This window comes from Notothenia rossii (genome assembly GCF_949606895.1).
Source record: "Notothenia rossii genome assembly, chromosome: 11".
NCBI classification, from domain to species: Eukaryota; Metazoa; Chordata; class Actinopteri; order Perciformes; family Nototheniidae; genus Notothenia; species Notothenia rossii.
Window position 1 is genome coordinate 56,515,377 of NC_136910.1, and position 21,478 is coordinate 56,536,854.

Consider the following 21,478-nt stretch of genomic DNA (forward strand, 5'->3'; position numbering starts at 1 on the left):
TGTGTGTGGACATGCTACTCTCACATTTTAGAGGAAATGAAATGAAGAAGGCAGATGACCCATTTTCTCGTTTTATGAACTTCCTTTTTTTTATTGTGAGAAAGAATAGATCCACAAAAAATAAATACATGACTGAAGATAAATTAAGATGGAATTAGGTTGAAAATAGAGCTTTTAAATATATAATATAAACACAGAAAAAGCCTCTATATCCAGACGGTAGAAAGGACTCCACCCTTCTGTTGTGTTCGGGCCTCCCGTGACCCGTTTCAAGTTAAACATTTGAACAACTACGCTCTAGTTTTTTTATCTGAACACTGCTTCATGATATCCTCCACAACAAATATATAAACACTACAAAACTGATTTTGACAATTTTAGCCCAGTCTGAAGGCCTCTAAAAAAAAATTAATTTGGTGTTGGGGTCCGGGGGAGACCCTGCAGAATTGTTGTGGGTCACTCGAGGTCAAAATTTGGCCCAATCAGAATTCATCTTTGACTTTCGACACCCCTCCCCCCCCACCCCCTTCATCAACTGTAACAATACTTTTTCGCAACATGCACCTGGTCTCCCCTCCCCCCACGAGAAATCGCCCTTTCTCAAAAAATATGTGCACAAACACTTGAACCCGAACTCTCACATGCACGTGTGCAATATGTGGTGTAATGTGTTTTGGGGCCATAACATTAAATTACAACAGGATTGTACGGTTATGAAAGCATAACAAGTGAGTTATGATGTTGTTAAAACAATATTGGATGATGGTCATTTATTTTGTGTGTTTTGGACTGAGATAAATCATGGGTCAAAATATAACCGCGAACACCATGAACGGGAACAGCTTTCGAACACAACACAAGGGTTACATCACAGTCCTTTCCTGAATGTCACTGTTTTATGAGTATTTATTATCAAATTTTAAATCAAAAATACTGAGCATTTTACCCCCTTTTGATTTTTATAAACACACAAGAACCTACAAATAAAACAACTGCTTTTATTTACACTGTGATATATTCAATATAGCACACAACCTCACCTAAAAATATACATGTGCACGGTTATGGCTCCTTTTATACATCTGGTTATCGTTTCAGGAAATCACAAAGAAGGAAGTGATAAGAAGGAAGTTTCGTGTGTGTGTGTGTGTGTGTGTGTGTGTGTGTGTGTGTGTGTGTGTGTGTGTGTGTGTGTGTGTGTGTGTGTGTGTGTGTGTGTGTGTGTGTGTGTGTGTGTGTGTGTGTTAGTACTGGATAACACTGTAGCCTGCGTCCTGCACCGTGGAGTAGATCACGTCGTCTGCAATCAAAACAATGAGTGTGTGAAGCAGAAGTCTAGAAACCATGCAGTTGATAATCAAATATCCTCATTCTCTTTTGTGTGTGCTAACGTTAGATCAACTTGATTCTCCGATAACTCCAGATACAGATGTCCCATCATTGTGAAAAGTGTATGGTGAGAATGTTGCTTAAAACTGGATTAAAAAGTCAATTTACGACAGCTAGGAAAGACCAGAGGAAACTGACTTTGTGAAGAGCTAGAAAACGCATGTGTCCATTTGACTGTAAAAACAACATTTCCCCCCTAAACATAACATCAATATAATATAATATATAATAAACATACATTTCCTTTTTTCCCCTGAATTATTACCCCTCTCCCGACGCTACGTAATTATTTTCCTTTTTTTCAAAACTTTTATTTTTATTTAATTTTGTATTTTGTATTTATTATAAGTATTTTTAAATAAATGTAGTAGATTAAAAAGTAAAATATATCTCTAACTGTAGTGGATAAGTAGTTTGAAGCAGTATTGAATATAAATATTAGTTAGTAATATACAAGTATCCTCAAATTCTAGTTACTAGTACTTTATTTAATTAATTACTTGCTTTCCAAAACAGTATTTAGGTAGAACAAGAAAGTAACTGTGCTTACTGTTTTCTGTTGGATCAGGTAACGGCCCCCTCCTGCAAATTCACAAGGCAAGACAAGTCAGTTATTGTTCTGAAAATGTGTTTAAAAAGGTGGTTAAAATACTAAGTAAAAGTTAGGGGGGTTAAACAGACTGTTCTTACCTGGGGTTTTGTGGAGGCGGTCTGGATGGAGGAGCTCCAGGTTGAGCCCTCTGAACGCTGTAGAAGTTCTCATACACAACCACAGCTGTGAGAAAAGGAATAATAACTTGTTAGAAAAATGTCACCGGCTTGAGCTTGAACCTCAGGATCCATGTATCTGTGATCCTCTCCAGAATGGAAGGAGTCATCACATACAGAGCATCAACTAGTTCCTGAACAGTGTCCTTCACATGCTGATATCCAAGAGAGGGAGTTACACAGTCACAAGATGGAGGAATAGAAAGCAGTATTCAATGTTTACTTCAGATTAGCCATGTATTGATTATCCTCTCAAGAATGGAAGTAGTCAAAACAAAAAAAGAAGAATTTGTTGGTATTTTTCTCAAAAATTCGGACTTTCTCAAAATCTAAAAACTTGGTCATTTTCATCAAAATTCTAACTTTTTCATCAAAAATTCTGACTTTTTCTCAAAAATCTCACAATTCTGACTGTTTCTAAAAATTCTGACTTATTAACCAAATTCTCAAAAATCTAACTTTTTCACAAAATTCCAACTTTTTCTCAAAAATCGCAAAATTCTGACTTTTTCTCAAAATTCAGATTTTTTTCTCAAAATAATGTATTTTTTCTCAAAATCTCAAAATGATGTCTTTTTTCTCAAAATCTCAAAAGCCTGACATTCTCTCAAAATTCTGACTTTTTTCTCAACATCTAAAAATGCTGACTTTTTTTTAAAATTCTGAATTCAGATTTTTTTCTCACAAAATTCTATCTTTTTCTCAAAATCTAAATATCCTGACTTTTTACTCTAAATCTCAAACAGTGTCCTTCACATGCTGATATCCAAGAGAGGGGGTTCCACAGTCCCAAGATGGAGGAATAGAAAGCAGTATTCAATGTTTACTTCAGATTAGCTCCACGTCAGAAATGAGCATGCTTGTCATATGTCTCTCTCCATAGAGGCTGAATCATCATGTTAATCACATAGCTATCATATGCCTCAAACAGTCCTGATGCTCTGCTAGGTCATCACACATCCTGTCATGTTCACAGCTACAGTTGATACCTTTGTTATCATGTGGACTCTGATGTTGGAAGAGGACATTCCCTACAATTACTAATCAGCAATGCATAAGTGCGTGTTATCTGATTAATATGTTCCTTTCTATGTGCTTTTAGGCAGAGTATACACCACTCCTACCAGGTGTAATGTTCCAGTTAAATAGACAAATGGGTATACAACTTTGTATCCCTCTTTTGGTGAATATTTCAAACTCAGGACGTAAGGAAGGTGTTAAATGAAGGGTCTGTGTTGCATTTATTTGAATGTATTTCGCATTATTATTTCACTATAACAGAGAGCTGCAGAAATGAGTCCTTAAACCAAGGTGTGAGTCAGCATTTTTGCACTTTCTGTTTACTTGTGTGTTTAGTTAAAGGATTTAAATAGTCATCACCCTCAACATTAGCCACCTTTAGCTTAGCGGTGGTGACGTGAAGTCATGTGACCGGGCCGTAGTTCCTTTATAGCCCAACATTAGCCACCATTAGCTTAGCGGTGGTGACATGAAGTCATGTGACCGTGCTGTAGTTCCTTTATAGCATAACATTAGCCTCCTTTAGCTTAGCGGTGGTGACGTGAAGTCATGTGACCGTGCTGTAGTTCCTTTATAGCATAACATTAGCCTCCTTTAGCTTAGCGGTGGTGACGTGAAGTCATGTGACCGGGCTGTAGTTCCTTTATAGCCCAACATTAGCCTCCTTTAGCTTAGCGGTGGTGACGTGAAGTCATGTGACCGTGCTGTAGTTCCTTTATAGCCCAACATTAGCCTCCTTTAGCTTAGCGGTGGTGACGTGAAGTCATGTGACCGTGCTGTAGTTCCTTTATAGCATAACATTAGCCTCCTTTAGCTTAGCGGTGGTGACGTGAAGTCATGTGACCGGGCTGTAGTTCCTTTATAGCCCAACATTAGCCACCATTAGCTTAGCGGTGGTGACATGAAGTCATGTGACCGTGCTGTAGTTCCTTTATAGCATAACATTAGCCTCCTTTAGCTTAGCGGTGGTGACGTGAAGTCATGTGACCGGGCTGTAGTTCCTTTATAGCCCAACATTAGCCACCTTTAGCTTAGCGGTGGTGACGTGAAGTCATGTGACCGGGCTGTAGTTCCTTTATAGCATAACATTAGCCTCCTTTAGCTTAGCGGTGGTGACGTGAAGTCATGTGACCGTGTTGTAGTTCCTTTATAGCCCAACATTAGCCACCTTTAGCTTAGCGGTGGTGACGTGAAGTCATGTGACCGGGCTGTAGTTCCTTTATAGCCCAACATTAGCCACCATTAGCTTAGCGGTGGTGACATGAAGTCATGTGACCGTGCTGTAGTTCCTTTATAGCATAACATTAGCCTCCTTTAGCTTAGCGGTGGTGACGTGAAGTCATGTGACCGTGCTGTAGTTCCTTTATAGCCCATTAACTTTTTGATCAAAAAATCATAAAGTGGTGTAAATATGTGGAGATTATCCCGTTCAATTTAACGTGTAAATATCATAAAATCTTCCGAAATCCAATCAAAAATCCCATTGGACCAGGGAGATGCTGCCTTCAGGGTCCAACACAGAGAAACCACATCACTGCACCACTCAACTTTTATTTTTATGTCCCGGCCTTTACAGTATGAGTAACTACAATTGCATTCCCAGGTTAATTATTTACTGTGTTGTGTTTTGATTACCTGGAGGTTTTTCGTCGATTCGCCTGAGGTTTACGAAGTGTTCAATATCCTCCTGAACATCACACTGTTCAAACGACTTCCTTACTTCCTCGTACAGCTACACACACACACACACACACACACACACACACACACACACACACACACACACACACACACACACACACACACACACACACACACACACACACACACACACACACACACACACACACACACACACACACACACACACACACACACACACACACACACGTCAAGTTCAGAGTCCAATGTCTTTGTAGATATACAGTAATTGGCCAAGACAGTTTTTCAAAGTAAGTTTCTTATAATAATGAAAGATGTGTTTCCCTAATTTGTGTAGTATTCAAAATCAATATTTAATCGCAACGTCATTATTTTTACCACAAGTTTAATCAATGTATTTATTTGAGTTTAAAAAAATGTTTTGACTGTAATTACATTTCTTTTTTTTTACATATATATATATTTTTTTGGTCATATATTTTGTATATGTACATATAAGTGTTTATAACAAAACGTTACAGTTATATTAAATCAGGATGGGGCTCTCAAAGAGCACAAATATGGGAGTTTTGCACGTATCCAACTGTTTCTTTGATTAATTGCATTTTATATACACATTTAAACCAAATAAGAGTCTTTAAAGGTCCCATGTCATGGCCATTTCTACTGATCATAATTCCATTGTTGAGGTCTGCTAAAATAAATGTATAGTGTTCAATGTTCCAAACTCACATTGGTTTCTCACACAGCATCTCTGTATAGTATGTGTATTCACTCTCTGTCCTACACGGCTTGTTGGAGCTCCTGCCCCCCCTCCCTCCCTGTGAGCCCAGTGGCCGTCTGCGAGACAGCGAGACACAGCGAAACCCAGCCCTAAACACACACACACACACCCGCAGCCTGGCTGGGAGTTTGTGTGTGTGCCCAGGCTGAGTTCTGCGGTGTCTCTCTCTCTCCACGGATTGGTCAATTTGGACCAATCTGCGGAGCCGTTACGCTACGTAACGTCACTATACCCAAATACGTCACTGTACCCAAGAAGTAAACAAATGGAAAAAGAGAAATCCCCAAGGAGGCGTTCTGGGGCAGCACAGACAGGTCTTCTCTGTGTTAGAGTTTGACTCGTTTCAGGGTGTACTTTGTGGGTTTGTGACTCTGCAGACCGTTTACATGCAGAAAAAGCTTCATAACACACAAGGGGACGGGTGATAACCAGGAAAGCATGACATGGGACCTTTAAGCAAAAAATAAATCTGCAATCTTATATTTTTTGTTCCATTTAGGGGCTTTGTAACACGCCTAAACACAACACTTACATATCATCACCCTTTAAAGCGGACATATCTTTATTTAATATCAATATTTACCCTCTTTTAGCTCCATGTTTGGTCTCCCCCACTTCTTAAAGGGGAAATATCTGCTAAATGCTGCACTTTGTTCAGCAGCTGGTCTGGACCTCTGACTGATTAACAGATTAACACCAGCCCATGGAGAAGTATTATAATACTCTGAGTTTAAATATTAATGCAGCTGGCCTCACCTCGTCGCTGGTCACACACTGCTGGGAGAGCAGGTTCAGGTGAGTCCACACGGTGTTTCTCAGGAAGTTAATGCGCTCCATCGACTGTTTCTCAAACACCTGGGAAAGACAACACAACAGAAACATTAATCTTGTTGGTTTAAAAGAAGAACAACAAAACACTCTCTCCCCCTCTCCCCAATGGACATGGAGTTTACTTTTTATGTTTTCTATTCTTAAATCAAAAGGAGAACGACACACAGGAAACTCAACATGGTACATTTTCTATTTTAAGCCTTATCATGGACTTTAACACACACACACACACACACACACACACACACACACACACACACACACACACACACACACACACACACACACACACACACACACACACACACACACACACACACACACACACACACACACACACACACACACACACCCAGCACCAGGCACTATTTTTTTACGCTGCTATGGACATTCTTGCACTAATGTACATTTCTCAAAGATATTGAAGTGACTGTTATTTTGTATATATTGATTGTTGTGCTTTTATGTATGTCTTAAATGTGTGCATATGTATAAATGTGTCTGTTGATTGTGTATATATAGGTATACACATATTTTTTTATATATTTCTTTTTGTATTCAGGATTGTGGGAAACGGTATTTCGATCTCTGTCTGGTCACACAAACTGAAAGATTGACAATAAAGTTGACTTTGACTTAATTCAAACTTTTTGGAAGCGAATGAAAGGCTCTCACCTCACAGGCTTTGATATGTTCCTTCAGCCATTCATCTCGAACTTTCCCCACCATGGTCACGTTCTGCTGGTATAACCTGTCTGCCAGTCAAACACACACCTGACTTTAAAGAGTAAATAAATACATTACAAATACCCATACGAACCATCAGGATCTCTCCTGCTGATGTGTACCCTCTTTGTTTAGCCTGTAAGCATGCTAACATTCACTAATGGACTCTTAACAGATAGTGAGGTAAATGGGAACGGCCTTGCAATTTCTCATGGATTGCAACACCCAATTTGACTGCAATTCATCCTGTAGTGAACATGCATATGTGTGTTAGAATATTTCACTCTATGCACACCTGCCAACCCTACCGATTTGGGGAGTAGTCTACCGCTTTTGACGTGTTTCCACCGCCTACCGACTCAGCTGGCTTTCCCTACCGATTTTCAATCTTCCCAAACTATAACAAATAAAAATGACACTCCGTAGACACTGGACTCGACTTTTGGCGGACACCGTTTGCAGCGTGCCTGTGATCGCATCATACAAACAGTAGTCCTCTGTGTTTCTGAAAGAGAAACAACGTGCAGACGGGGGGGTAACGCTGCCTTTCCTCTGCACCCCCGGGGCTGATGGGTAATCACTCCCAAATGAAGGGAACAGAGACGAGGCATTTGAGTCCTGCAGGATTTCCACGTTAATATCAGTGTCTCGAAAACACATGAAAGACATCCAGTGTTTGGTCTTTTCCGGAAGCATCCTTCAGTGTCTCAACTGAAAGAGGACCACAAGCACACGTACACATCATACCATTTTGAGATTTGGGGATATTTATCTCCCGTTCTTTCACTTTTTCTGACATTTTCAACACCAAACATGTCGTTAATGTCTCTGTTTAGTGAACTACAGCAATCTGAAAGCCTGTACATTATCTATATCACACTTTATCAGTAGAAAAAAGCAGGAAATCACTTTTTTAATGCAGTATTTCCTGATTTATGGCGCAACACAAAGATATTTCGCTCTGTGCAAACCTTTGACTCTAATATGTCGACAACATGAAACAAGAATATGAACCTGGCTTTATCCAATGTTCACACACGAGTTCTACATCCTGACACATCGTTCATCTGTCTCAACTGAAAGAGGACCAGAAGCACATCACAAATATAATAAAATGTGGAGACTTTGGGATATTTATCTCCCATTCTTTTACTTTTGGACATTTTACAGACCAGACAATTTTTACCAAACGACCACTTTTTCTGAAAAATGCATAAAATGATGCAATATCTTTTGGATTTGGAAAGGTTGGCATGCTAACACCTTACATGCTAGCTCACTGCTATCGGTGTGTAAGTGTGTGTTTAAATGGCGGAAGGAGAGGAAACGTTTAAAGCCGTTTTTTGACTTAAGTGCTTTTGTATTTCAGCCCTTACCTGCTTCTTCCGCATGCTGTTTTGCCTGCTGTGCCTTCGAGAAGAGCTGGAAGGAGATGACGTAGAAACACGTGAGTAGAAAAAAAAACAAATACAGAAATGACTTTAAAAGGTCAACAATTCTTTGTGCCTCTCAAACATTAGTAGCCCGAGGCAGATGGAGGAAGTGTATAAGAGGCATAGACATGAATTGTCCAAAATAGTGTTTTTACAGAAGCTGAATCCGCCAGTCAGCAATAGAGGAACCATCAGAGCTCATTCCTCAATCAAATGTCTTTCAAGGCCCATGTTCTGCTCACTTTCAGGTATATCGTGTGTGTATTATAATGCCCTTTACAGCTTTTCAGAGCCTAAGGTGGTTTCTGTTAAAAAAAATTTTTGCAAATAAATTCATTTTATAATAATATGCAACCAAGAAAGTGTGTTTGACTATTTGGTCTTTTCCGTGCATGCATATGGAAGGAAACACATGATCCAAGTTAATAATAATAATGTCATTGTTTACTTCGCTGTACCTTCTCGATGTGCTTGCTGTTGCTGGTGTTTGTGTTTCTGTTGACGTTCTGATCGGCTTCTTCTTTATCTCGGCACTTCTGGTCGTACGTCTTCTTTGACTGTTAGTTATAAAAAAACATGCATTCTGAACCACATGTTTACCACCACAGAATCCTCTTTAGAGTTGTTTTAGACACATTGCATGACAACTACTTCTTCTTATGCAAATGATCTGGATGGCACCGAATGACACACACTTTGATTCACTTCCCAAAGTTTCTGACACAACTTCCCCCCAAGCCAAAGAGGAAGAAGAGAGACGGGATGATCGCTGGCATTTTCTACGTTTTCACAACACGACCAACATCAGAGGAGGTGGAAGAAGTCTTTTATTTAGTTCAGTCAGACAACTCACGTGTTTCTCTGATATGTTTATTAGAAGCAGCGTATCCAGCATATTCAGTCTTTCAATCTTTATTGTACAATGCCATGTCTTCTCTATGCTCTTGCAACACAAACGTTTCCCACATTGGGATCAATAAAGTACCCTCTGATCTGATCTTATATAGTTTGGCGTCTCGACTCGGGCCTCATCACTCCACAGATTTACACACAGCTCGCAGGCTTCGGCTCTTATATAAATACTACTTTTAAATCCAGGCTTAAGACCTTTCTTTTTGCCGCTGCTTTGAATGAAACTGTTCCCATCTTGCACTGCACTGTAACCACACTTGCCAACCCTCCCGATTTTCACCATTTCATTGCCCCCTCCCGGTTTCCCCCCGGGGTCATATTTCTCCTGCATTTTTGACAAATTCAGATTTACTCACGACCGTTTCCACTCGGACTTTAATACATGTTTGGTTTCCATGGCAACGACTGTAACTCTCATTCATGTTTTATCATCTTTGCTTTTGAATGTTTCCAATGTGTTTCATGCTCTTAATGTCTTTAATTTGTGTTGAAAAGTGCATTAAACCACATCACTCCTGTTCTTCAGCAACTTCACTGACGCCCCGTCAAATCCCGTCCCGTATAGTTTTTAAGATTCTGCTCTTCACCTTTAAGGCCATCCATAACCTCACTCCTCTGCACCTCTCCGACCTCCTGCACATCAACACACCCATCCGCACTCTCAGCTCTTCTGCTTCCCTCAACCTCACTGCACCCCCCTTCCGTTTAACCACCATGGGGTCTAGAGCCTTCAGCCGCTCTGCACCCCGCCTCTGGAACTCCCTCCCACCTGACATCTGCAACACTGACTCTCTCCCCATTTTCAAATCACGTCTCAAAACACATCTCTTCACACTCGCATATCCACCCTGCTCATTATCCACCATCACACATCCTGTTTTATTTATTTGATTTTGTATATACTGCATTGTCTTGTTTATGTTTGCTGGTGTTATGTATTGTGTATAAATATATATATAAATGTATATAAACAAAAGAGGTTAAAGTAAGAATATTTAATACAAAATATATATATATTGATATAAACATACAAAGTTAAAATGTCCAATAAAAAAATTAAAAAAAGAATATGCAAAAAAAAAAAAAAAAGATATTTATAAAAGTACAAGAAGTTATGGATTATTATTTCTCTAGTTTGTTAGTAGTATTAGTTCTGCATGAGAAGCAGCTTCAATGACACATTTACAGGGAAGGAAACTTGGGAAAAGTTCATAAATGTCTGTTAACTCTTAACTCACATCCATGGTCTTCTTGTACTGCGAAGCCTTCTGTTTGTGCAGAGCGTCCATCTGCTGCTCCACCTGAAGGGAAAAGGTTGGGATTACTGATGATCTATTGTTATGGTTTTTACAGAAATCCCCTCAGCGCTGATTAAAGGCCTCCTATTGTGATATTTTTAGGCATATATTATAATTTATGGGTCTCAGATATATACAAATATATATAAAAAACATGTCTATGAAGTTTTTTGCTCAAAATACCAAACAGATCATGCATTTTCGAAAGAGGAGGGGAAGCTAATGCCTGCTCAGAATTACACGAGATAGTCAGCTAAATACTGCCGTGATGAAACGCCATATCATGGATTATCAAGGATTCTCTCTGAAACAGTATGGAGCTCAAAGGCTTTCTCTCTTGCCGGTTATACCACAAGGTGAGTTCCTTTTTACTTCCTGCTTCTTCACACACATGCTCTCCAGTACAGGTTAGCTCTGAGTGTTAGCGATGCTAATGTAAACACCGACCATATTACGTCCAAAACAGTCGGGCATTGTTTCTGATAGCAACGTTTCTGATTGGGCCGTGGGTCCACATTTCAGATATTACGTCATATCGGACGCAAATCTGGATCCGCTCCGTTGTTCCCCGTTTTTAGAGATTTGGGAACGGTGGAAAAGAGAGAGGGTTTTATTTTCTGACGCTGCGTGAGTTCCCCGACACACCGGGGACACATGTTGATGTATAGAAGACATAAAAAAGTGCATTTTGCCTGATAGGACCCATTAAAAGCTCCAACCTTTTTCCTGGCGTCTTTCTGTTTCTCCCTGAACTCCTCCAGCTTCTTGGCCTCCTCCCTCAGGCTGTGAGACAGTTGTAAGTGAGACAGACTCACATGTTCAGTCTCTGCTGGCGCAAAAAACATATTTAAATTCTGAGCTACACATCAAACAGATACTAAAACAAACGGGAGTGTTATTCAGACGCAGAAATGTTAAGCACTTACGTAACTTGAACATGTCCAGGGAGCGTTTTAAAGTGCTGAAAGAGACAAAGAAAAGTAGATTACAGAAAAATGCACGGCTTTAATGAATCGATTAGATCAGCTTTACAAACCGGGCAGGAAATGTACTCAATTAAATACCTGTTTGATCAAGCTGTACAGAATACCTGCTTTGTTTATCACTGAACAACGTACTATGTGCATGTTATGTTTAATATTACTTTTTTAATCATTATTTACATTACATTATATACTATGTGTATTCTTTGTTTAGGACACTTATTTATTTTCCTAATTATTTATTTTTCACATATTTATTTAATTATTTCGTTATTTATTTATTGATATTTATTTACTTGATTTATTATGATACTGTCTATTAAGTGCATACTTAATTACGCATTATCCTTGTGTTTAAATGAACTAAAACACATTCAGCCTAAGCAAGAACTAGTGGCATAACATTAAATTATTCAGCACCTCTTTTCCCCCTCTGTCTGAAACCAGAGCCCAGTCTGCTCTGATTGGTTAGCTGGCCAGCTCTGCTGTGATTGGTCAACCACTTAGAGATTTCCCGCCCCTTAGCCTCACATGTAAAATGTGATAGAATGCTAGCTAATAGAGTGGTGCAGTGACGAGTCCTAAAACCCAGAAGTGAGTCAGCATTTCACCACTTCCTGTTCCCTCGTCTCAGAGTCAACGTTTTTTTTAACTAGTTTTTCGGAAAATAGCTGGAAATAAGGTCTGTGGTTGAGACACATTGAAGAGATGGATCACGTTTTGACATTAAATCCATCAGCAGTGACCCCACTGGTGAGTTTTGAAGAGTTGACGTGTCTGAGAAACGATGGTTGTTACCAAGTGGCTGAATAGGACTACACAAGTCGTGGAGGTCGTTGTACGTCCTTACACCGAACACGTAAACACTCCTCTAAGTTAGTTTCTGTTCTGCTTGAAAGCAAGTCCCTGCCTCCTGCAAACTGTTCACACACACGCTTCAACTCGTTCCATTTAGAATCTGTATGTTTGAATATTGATCTTAAGTTGGCGTGACGTTGAAGTCGTGCTGCTGAACTCAGCTGTAGTTCCTTTATACTATAAAGGGGAGTCAAACTCAAATACACAGTGGGCCAAAATTTAAAAATGGGTACTAGTCAATGTTTATTGCAGAACTTATTGAAATGAACTTATTGCACATATTAAACCTGGAACTAACAAAGCTTAAATGATTGCCTATAAAAACAACATTAAACATTAAATAATCAGTTGATTAATTTCTTATGGCTCTATCTGCAGCTTTTCCAGAGTCATTTCTTATGAGTACATTTTCCCTCAGGCCAACAACAGCTTCAACAAAACTATTTCCCTCAAAGAGAAACCAAACATGCCCTGTTGTCGTGAGAGAGAAAGTGCAGAAGGAAACATCCATTAAACTCAGTGTGCTGCTCTGTGATGCTAGCTCAGATACTTGGCATCTCATCTTGGGTGCAAGGTCATCAATGTTTGGGCTCAGGCTCTGAGCTGAGGAGACCCTCAGGATGGAGTGAAGGTGTGCGTGCAATATACCGGAGGGCCAGATCTAATAGGAATTAGAAATTATCCTGCGGGCCGAAATTAAATCCACCACGGGCCTGATTTGGCCCCCGGGCCTTGAGTTTGACACATGTGGTGTATAGCATAACGTTAGCATTTAGCTTCTGGCGATTAGATTTATAATTAGAAAATGATAAAAGTAAGGTAGACGTGTGGAGATTATCCGGCTGAACAAAACGTGCATTTATCAAACAGGTTCCTTTTCCACAGATCTTATTTTTTACGCTATTCCAAAATCCTATGGAGAAAATCCGTTGCTTTTTTGTCGAGGGAACCAGACGCTTACTTCCGGGTCGGCCTACACAAATACGTCACCACTGCACCGCTCTATGGGAGCGTGAGTGTTCCACAGTGGGTTTGCAGAACGTTTACATGCACACAAGCCTATATCACAAACTACAGGAAAGGCACAGCCCCAAAGCATAATAGGGCCTCCTTAAATCCACACATTGCCTTTTTGTGAGAAGCAGGGAACCTTTAATACAAAGGCCTATTAATAAACTATTATGAAGTAAATCCAGTTCCCATCTCCCCCTCCCACTTTGTTCCTCCTTCCTCTTCACAAAAATAAACTGATATGTGACCGCGGACAGAATGGGAAGTAAACTTGCGGCACTCAAAACATTTCTGCAACTTAAAAGACATTTATATTTTCACTTTCAAACTGCGAACCACATATTTACCACAATCCCATGCCTAGTAAGGAGGCTCATCTTTAACCTCTCTTTCTGCATCCAAAAATACGCAGAAACACACTTTTATTAACTGCTGTCTAATGTAAATAAATGGAGCCCAACACATCATAAAAACACACTCACTTCATCTCGTTGTGTCCACACACTTTCTTGGACAAACCCAGGAGGTCTTTGGCGTATTTCTCTTCAATGGAGGCCCTGAAAGACACAATTGTACTACATTAAGGTCAGCATACAGACAGATAGGGAAATTCTTTATCTGATAAACTGCACATTTATCTCCATGACGCTTTACGATGAGTGTACATATGCAAACCAGTTGCTCATCAGGATCATTTAATGGACATTTTTATTAACAGACGTTGTGAATGAACGTCAAATATGAATTTAGGACACAATAGGCGCTTTCACACCGGAGTGCTTTTCCCAGGAATAGCTCCGATAGTTCTTCTAGGATTTTGCGTTCACACCAAAAAGATCTGGAACTAGAACTTTTTTCGGGAACCTTTTCACATTACATGACATGTCACTTTGAGGTGAAGTGTCTCAGGGACACAACGACATGCTGACTGCAGTGGGACTCGGACTTGCTATCCCCTGATTCAAAGTTCAGCGCACTATCCCACTGAGCCAAACCCCGTTTTAGTCCCAGCTAGAGAGCAGGTACTTTCCTGGGGAGGAAAAGGTTCCAATTTCTGATTGGCTGGGCGAATTGCAAACCACGCCCTGTAAAATTCCGAAAAGTTTTGTGAAGCCGCCATTTTATTTGCTCGCATTAGCATTATTAGCATTAGCCCAGCGCGCCAACGGAGTGAGGGTGTTTCTCAATGTCAAGGAAGGATGCTCCAGAGCCACTATTTCAAGGATGCTACGTCATCTCCAGCTCCTTGGAATTCTACCGAGGTCGGCGTCCTTCGTAGCGAGACATTTCTAGGCTGCACATGTGTATCCTCCGGGGTCTTAAAATCCCCACAATGCTTTGCGCACGGACCAATTTCCAAATCTTTGGCGGAAATCGCGCTCCATTTAAGGCGGGGCCTCGCATATGACGCACACCTGTTAGCCTGTTCCACAATTCTTCGTTTTCCGAGGCTAGGAATGATTCTTGCGTCGCTTTGGAAGGAAGTGACTCGGAAGACATGTCCTACCAAGGAAGCGTCCTTGACATTGAGAAACAACCAGAGACTAATTTATGGCAACACAAAATAAAACGTGGGAGCGGTGGAGTGATGAGGAGGTGTCGGCGCTTCTGGCGATTTACCCGGGACTTCGGATGGCAGTATACTACGTGAAGTTGTTTGCGGGCTGCCAGTAAACCCAAAGCAGAAGAAGAAGAAGTGACGTCAGCGGCTTCATTTGCGTAATCTTCCCTCAGGGACTCATTCCGAATGCGATTTACTAAAACAGTTCGAGGGACTAAAGAGTTCGGGGGGACTAAGTACTGGGAACTAAGTACGGCAAAGTACTTGGTGTGAAAGCGCCTAATGCAGGGGTGTCGAACTCAAATTCATCGCGGGCCACATTAGCATTATGGTTGCACTCAAAGGGCCGGTTGTAACCATATAAATATACATATATAAATATATAATATATACAAAATAATGTATTATATTATATTATTGCCTCTGAATTGGATTATTATCGGATAGGGTAATAACTTAGTAACTAACTACGTCTGAAAGCAGAAGTCCAGGGCAAATAATTCTCTCTTCAGTGCGCAGTCACAGTGCGTGATGCATTGTGGGACATGTCGTCTGTAAAGTGGCATGTAACCGTATAAGAACGTATTATATTCTTTGCAAGCTCTTGCGGGCCACATCAAATGGGCCGGATTTGGCCCCCGGGCCTTGAGTTTGACACCCCTGGCCTAATGTGTATCTGTTACGGACCGTTTTTCAGCGGCGGATGAATCCATATTTGTTGCAGCAGGATGGTGTTTGTGAAATTAAGTCTAAAAGAAACTGAAATTTGATGTTTTTTTGTTGTTTTTTGACAAGTAAAAGCTTTTAGGCGGATTAAAAATATATTTCAGCCCTTAATAAACACATTATAAATACTCATTGTTGGTTTTAATGATTGTAGTAACCCAACATATTTATATTAAAAGATAGGAATTACCTGGATTAACACGGGTATAGATGAAAAACAACCCCATCAAAAGCAAGCATGGAAGAAGAAAGGGCAAAAAGGAAACCAGGAAATAACTGAAGAGAATATTATTAATGATGCCTTATCACTTTATGGGGTTTGCCTAATCAGAAACTCAAATAACAAGGTGCCATTTAGAGAACACACAACAAAGGCTTTCTGTGCTGCTGCATACACTGTTTGGTTCAAATGCACTCGTGTATTCCAGCACAAATGATTCCTCCATCCCCCGAAATACTCTCATTTTGATATGTTCTTATTAGTAGTGGTAACTGATCCAAAAGCAACTTGTTCTGTACATTTTATATATATTCGTAGTGGTCTTAAAAGTGAATATGACTCACCTTTTAAGTAAATATTATTATTATATGCCATTATAGTTGCTTCATTTCTATCCTCATGTGTACATCTAAAACGTAAAACACAAGAAACTTAAAGAAAGTAAAGATAATGTCAAGAGAAAATAAGTCTCAAAATAATTGAGATTTTTTAGGGAAATTCATAATAATTGAACAGTTTTCTTGTTAATTTCAACCATTTTGTTTTCTTACTTAAAGAGTCCCTATTCTGCCTGTGCTGCAGTCTGCTCTGATTGGTTAGCTGGCCGGCTCTGTTGTGATTGGCCAACCGCTTAGAGATGTCCCGCCCCTTAGCCTATCACGTACAATGTGTTGGAGCGCTAGCTAATAGGGGCGCGAGTGTTTCTTAGTGAGGGCACTGTGGGATTTTAGCATGGATGTAAAATAAGAACTGGATACAGCGTGGGAGGCGGGGCCTCGTTCATTCCTATGAGAGTTGCTCATTGGCGCATGAAGACAAAACTTTTGAGAGAGCGAAACGTCACGAAAGCATTCATATAATCCGTTCTTATTGTGCGCCCATGGGTAAAGGTAAAACTCATGTAGTACTGAACACGTCACATGAACGTGCCGGGCGGCGCGGTCCCGTGGGTTAGATGCGCGTTCATAATGCCGAGGAAAATAACTCTCAGAATAACGTTATTAGCACATTTTACAACTTGAGGACCGAATGTTTTTAATAAGGTCTATACAAACGTTCATACTGGGTAGTTTATTAAGTTTAAAAAAATTATCAAACGATTTACAGACGTCTCTTTCCCGATGTTAGTCAATGGGCCCAGCGACTGATAAGGAAGTGCAGTACCGCCGTTTGGCCACAACGAATATTTTCCTCAGAGTCCGGCGCACTTCCTGCAAAGGCTTGGATTTTAGCCTTTGCAGACCATTTACATGCACAAGAAAGCACACCAAAGGAACCTGTTCATTCAGTTTTTTTTTAGTGTCACAGTGAGATAAGGGTGCTACAGTATTTTGAAACTTGTGTGTTGTGGTGTTAAAAAAGTAATTTTCATTCTGAAATGTGGAAACTTCTGGTTGGGTTATTATGCAATATCCTCTGCTGCTGTATCCTTACTGTGAGTTTTATTATAGTGCAATCAAACCAAGCAAATGGAGCTGATGTGTCACTGGCTGCCAACACTTGAGGAAAGATCACTTATCACACGAGGAAGAAGGAAATACACATTTAAATGATTAACTTTGAATGACTCTGCTGCAAATATATGTAGATGATGCTTCACAACACATCAGTTGTTGTTAAAGAGGAAAAGTACTTCAGAAACTCTTCACTTTGAATTGCCTCAGTGTCAAGTAGAAGTACAGATACTCGTGTTTAAAAATACTCTGGTGAAAGTAGAAGTACTGACTTCTTTTCTCAAGTCAAAGTAAAGAGGCTTTGAAATGTACTTCAGTAAAAAGTACCCATAACTAGCAGCTGTTTTAAAGAGTACCTGACCTCCCTTTATATTAATAGAACAATAATGTCATTGTTAGCTAATGAATGTTTCCATGGTGACCAACGGCAACATGACAACGTTTTCATTGGTCCCTCTTCTTTAGAGAAGACCAGGAAATGATGGATACACGGATCGTGTTCAAATCAATAGGCACGCAATGACTCTAAATAATAATGATCACGCCACCAAACACACATTCAGACTAAAGGAACCAGCCTGTTTGGAAAATGAGAGAAGTAGAAAGTACAGGTATTTGTGTTCAACATGTAAGAAGTAGAAAGTACAGGTATTTGAGTTCAACATGTAAGAAGTAGAAAGTACAGGTATTTGAGTTCAACATGTAAGAAGTAGAAAGAACAGGTATTTGAGTTCAACATGTAAGAAGTAGAAAGTACAGGTATTTGAGTGTATTTGAGTTCAACATGTAAGAAGTCAAAGTAAAAAGTTGTCAGAAAAATAAGTAGTGGAGTAAAGTACTGATACCAGAACAATGTGTGTGTGTGTGTGTGTGTGTGTGTGTGTGTGTGTGTGTGTGTGTGTGTGTGTGTGTGTGTGTGTGTGTGTGTGTGTGTGTGTGTGTGTGTGTGTGTGTGTGTGTGTGTGTGTGTGTGTGTGTGTGTGAGTGTGAGTGTGTGTGAGGGTTTACCATGTGTTATTATATTGTGCAGCCACACTTTAATATCTATATAAACCTATTTGTGTCTTTACAGAACGTTGTAACTCCCTTATTTCCTGATTTGTTAACTAGCTTTTAAGTCATCTGCTTGAACGTTCAATGAAATTGAAACCGAGTAAGATTCCTCTCATGGTTACACATACTACTTTATAAAGCTGGTTCTGGTTCTGGTTCTGATGCAGTTGATTTAATTACCTGGCCTTCATGAAGTCCTCCACCTCCTTACATGTCCTCTTTCCATCGCTGAGATACTGGACGATCGCATCGTATCCACCGGTGGACGTCAGGTCAGAATTCTGTGAAAACAGAAAAAGATATTTCAGTACAGGTCCAGTTTATTTCATTAAATGAATATACACTTTTCAAATCAGACCTCAAAGCACATTTAAGAAACAGAAAGTATATGGATATATGGATATGTATATATTTATGGATCTACTCTGTGGCGGACATACAGAGGTGGAAGAAGTACTCAGATCTTGTTCTTGAGTAAAAGTAGAAGTACTCAGATCTTGTACTTGAGAAAAGTAGAAGTACTCAGATCTTGTTCTTAAGTAAAAGTAGAAGTACTCAGATCTTGTACTTGAGTAAAAGTAGAAGTACTCAGGTATTGTACTTGAGTAAAAGTAAAAGTACTCAGATCTTGTACTTGAGTTAAAGTAGAAGTACCCAGATCTTGTACTTGAGTAAAAGTAGAAGTACTCAGATCTTGTACTTGAGTTAAAGTAGAAGTACTCAGATCCTGTACTTGAGTAAAAGTAGAAGTACTCAGATCTTGTACTTGAGTTAAAGTAGAAGTACTCAGGTCTTATTGTTGAGTAAAAGTAGAAGTACTCAGATCTTGTACTTGAGTAAAAGTAGAAGTACTCAAATCTTGTTCTTGAGTAAAAGTAGAAGTACTCAGATATTGTACTTGAGTAAAAGTAGAAGTACCAGAGTGTAGGAATACTCTGTTACAGTAAAAGTCCTGCATTCAAAATGTTGCTCAAGTAAAAGTAGAAAAGTATTCTCATCAAAATATAGTTAAAGTAGCGACAGTAAAAGTAGTCATTGTGCAGATTGGTCCATTTCAGAATAATAGATATGATATGTTTAATAATGATTGATCATGAAAGTGTTCTCAAAGCTGGTAAAGGTGCAGCTGGTTTGAATGACTTTGTATACTGCAGGGTAGCTTGTGGATTTACTCCAGGTGGAACTCAAGTAACTAAGTACAGTACTAGTTTAATCTACTTAGTTACTTCACACCTTTCTATTCTGCTGTCTAAATTTGTTTTACTTTAATTTAATTCACATGTTTAGTTCCCTGACAGCAGACAGAAATGAACTCCAGAGCGTTGAGGAGTTTCACACACAGATCTTAATTGATGTTTTGATCTGCACCTCTCTCTCTAATCTGAGGCAGCAGCAGCAGCAGCCTGCAATTATCCTCACTGAGTTTAAATCTGCAGCTTATTGACTTTCTATTAAACATATGGAGCTGTGCAACCCTTCCTTTATCCAGCAGTCTGCGTATTTACTAAGCTAGTGGTGAAATATAGCTAAGTACTAAACCTATTTGACTTTAACTGAGTTGTTATAATGATATGCGCCTCTATACTTCTACTGCCTTGCATGTAAGGTGCATTTGTAATACATGTATTTATTGTTTAACCGCTATATTAACTTTGCAGAGTAAGATTTCACATGCAAAATACATGATTAGTTTATAAAATATGATGCATTGCTGTAGATAAATGCTATTTATACATTAATGCAACAGTAAAAATGATCATATAACATATCATATATAATAGTATAACAATAGTAGGGATTTTTTCTGCATAATACTTGAAATACTACAGTTTTGGATGCTTATAGTACTTTTACATTATACAATAGTGTCTGAAAACAGATTTTACCACTGCATAAATTCCCTATAACACCAAAAATAAGTAAGTATTTCTAATTCCCATCACAACTCGACTTCACTGGAAATTGAAACCACAGAGATACACGCAGCATTAGCAAAAATAGGCTTTTCTTGATTTAATTGTTGAGGAAATGTGACTTTTTTCGACCAAAAAGTGCAATATCTATTAACAATAATTCATCTTTAAACCCAGCAGTGTGAACTCACCCAGAAGAAGTCCTTGAAATGAAGGTTTTTCATGTCTGAATGAACCCAGAGCAGTTTACAGTGACAGGTGTGTGCGGCGGACTGAAAGACGCTGGAGCCCTGTGTGGTTAAAGTAAAAGTGACTCCCGGCGCATGCGCAGTGAGGATAACAGCTCTACTTTAGAACACTGCTGACGTCACGACCGTACGCACCTGCACTGTAGTTTTTCAAAAATAAAACGGCCTTTTTTTTTTAAAAGAAATGAATACAGGTGAAGAAAAAATTAAATATCTATTGTTATGAACATAAGTATATTCAAACTATGATAGTATTTTAGAAATAATAATTGTATACATTTCATATTCTTAATTGACAGGTTGTCGTGTGCTGCCCTCTAGTGATTAAAGTAGGTATGTGAAGTGTTTATAACTAAAGTCTGATTAAAGTAAGTGTTGATTATATTTCACATCATTCATCGAAATCTGCAAACTTACTAAAGGTATTAAATACATGTAGTGGAGTACCAGTACATCACTTACCTCTGAACAGTGGAGCAGAAGGAGTTAGCATACAATGGAAATACTCAAGTCAAGTGAAGTACAAGTATCTCAAAATTGTACTTTTAAAATAACATTTAAGTCCAATTTTCAATTTAGCTTCAAAGGACGGCAGTTTTTCATTAAGAATAAAAGTATGCACATTACT

The 21,478-nt window shown here is 39.3% G+C and overlaps 1 protein-coding gene across 1 annotated transcript; it reads right to left on the bottom strand.

Moving 5' to 3' along the window:
• Positions 1 to 62: 62 nt before the first annotated feature.
• On the bottom strand, positions 63 to 20,892 carry pstpip2 (proline-serine-threonine phosphatase interacting protein 2). The gene is made up of 14 exons (XM_079660817.1): positions 20,794 to 20,892; positions 18,870 to 18,970; positions 14,158 to 14,232; positions 11,750 to 11,784; positions 11,543 to 11,649; positions 10,764 to 10,826; positions 9,072 to 9,170; positions 8,557 to 8,602; positions 7,130 to 7,209; positions 6,380 to 6,478; positions 4,813 to 4,909; positions 2,080 to 2,164; positions 1,940 to 1,971; positions 63 to 1,300 (listed from the first exon to the last, which is right to left on the bottom strand). Exons 1-14 carry the CDS (start codon positions 20,824 to 20,826, stop codon positions 1,245 to 1,247), a joined length of 1,008 nt encoding a protein of 335 aa, XP_079516943.1. The 5' UTR covers positions 20,827 to 20,892; the 3' UTR covers positions 63 to 1,244.
• Positions 20,893 to 21,478: the final 586 nt, after the last annotated feature.

Coding starts and splice junctions, on each gene's coding strand:
- pstpip2 (XM_079660817.1), bottom strand. CDS start 20,826: ATGAAAAACCTTCATTTCAAGGACTTCTTCTGG. Junction 10,827..11,542: donor AGAAAGACGCCAGGAAAAAG/GTTGGAGCTTTT, acceptor TTTTCCCTTCAG/GTGGAGCAGCAGATGGACGC. Junction 2,165..4,812: donor AATCGACGAAAAACCTCCAG/GTAATCAAAACA, acceptor CTTTTCTCACAG/CTGTGGTTGTGTATGAGAAC.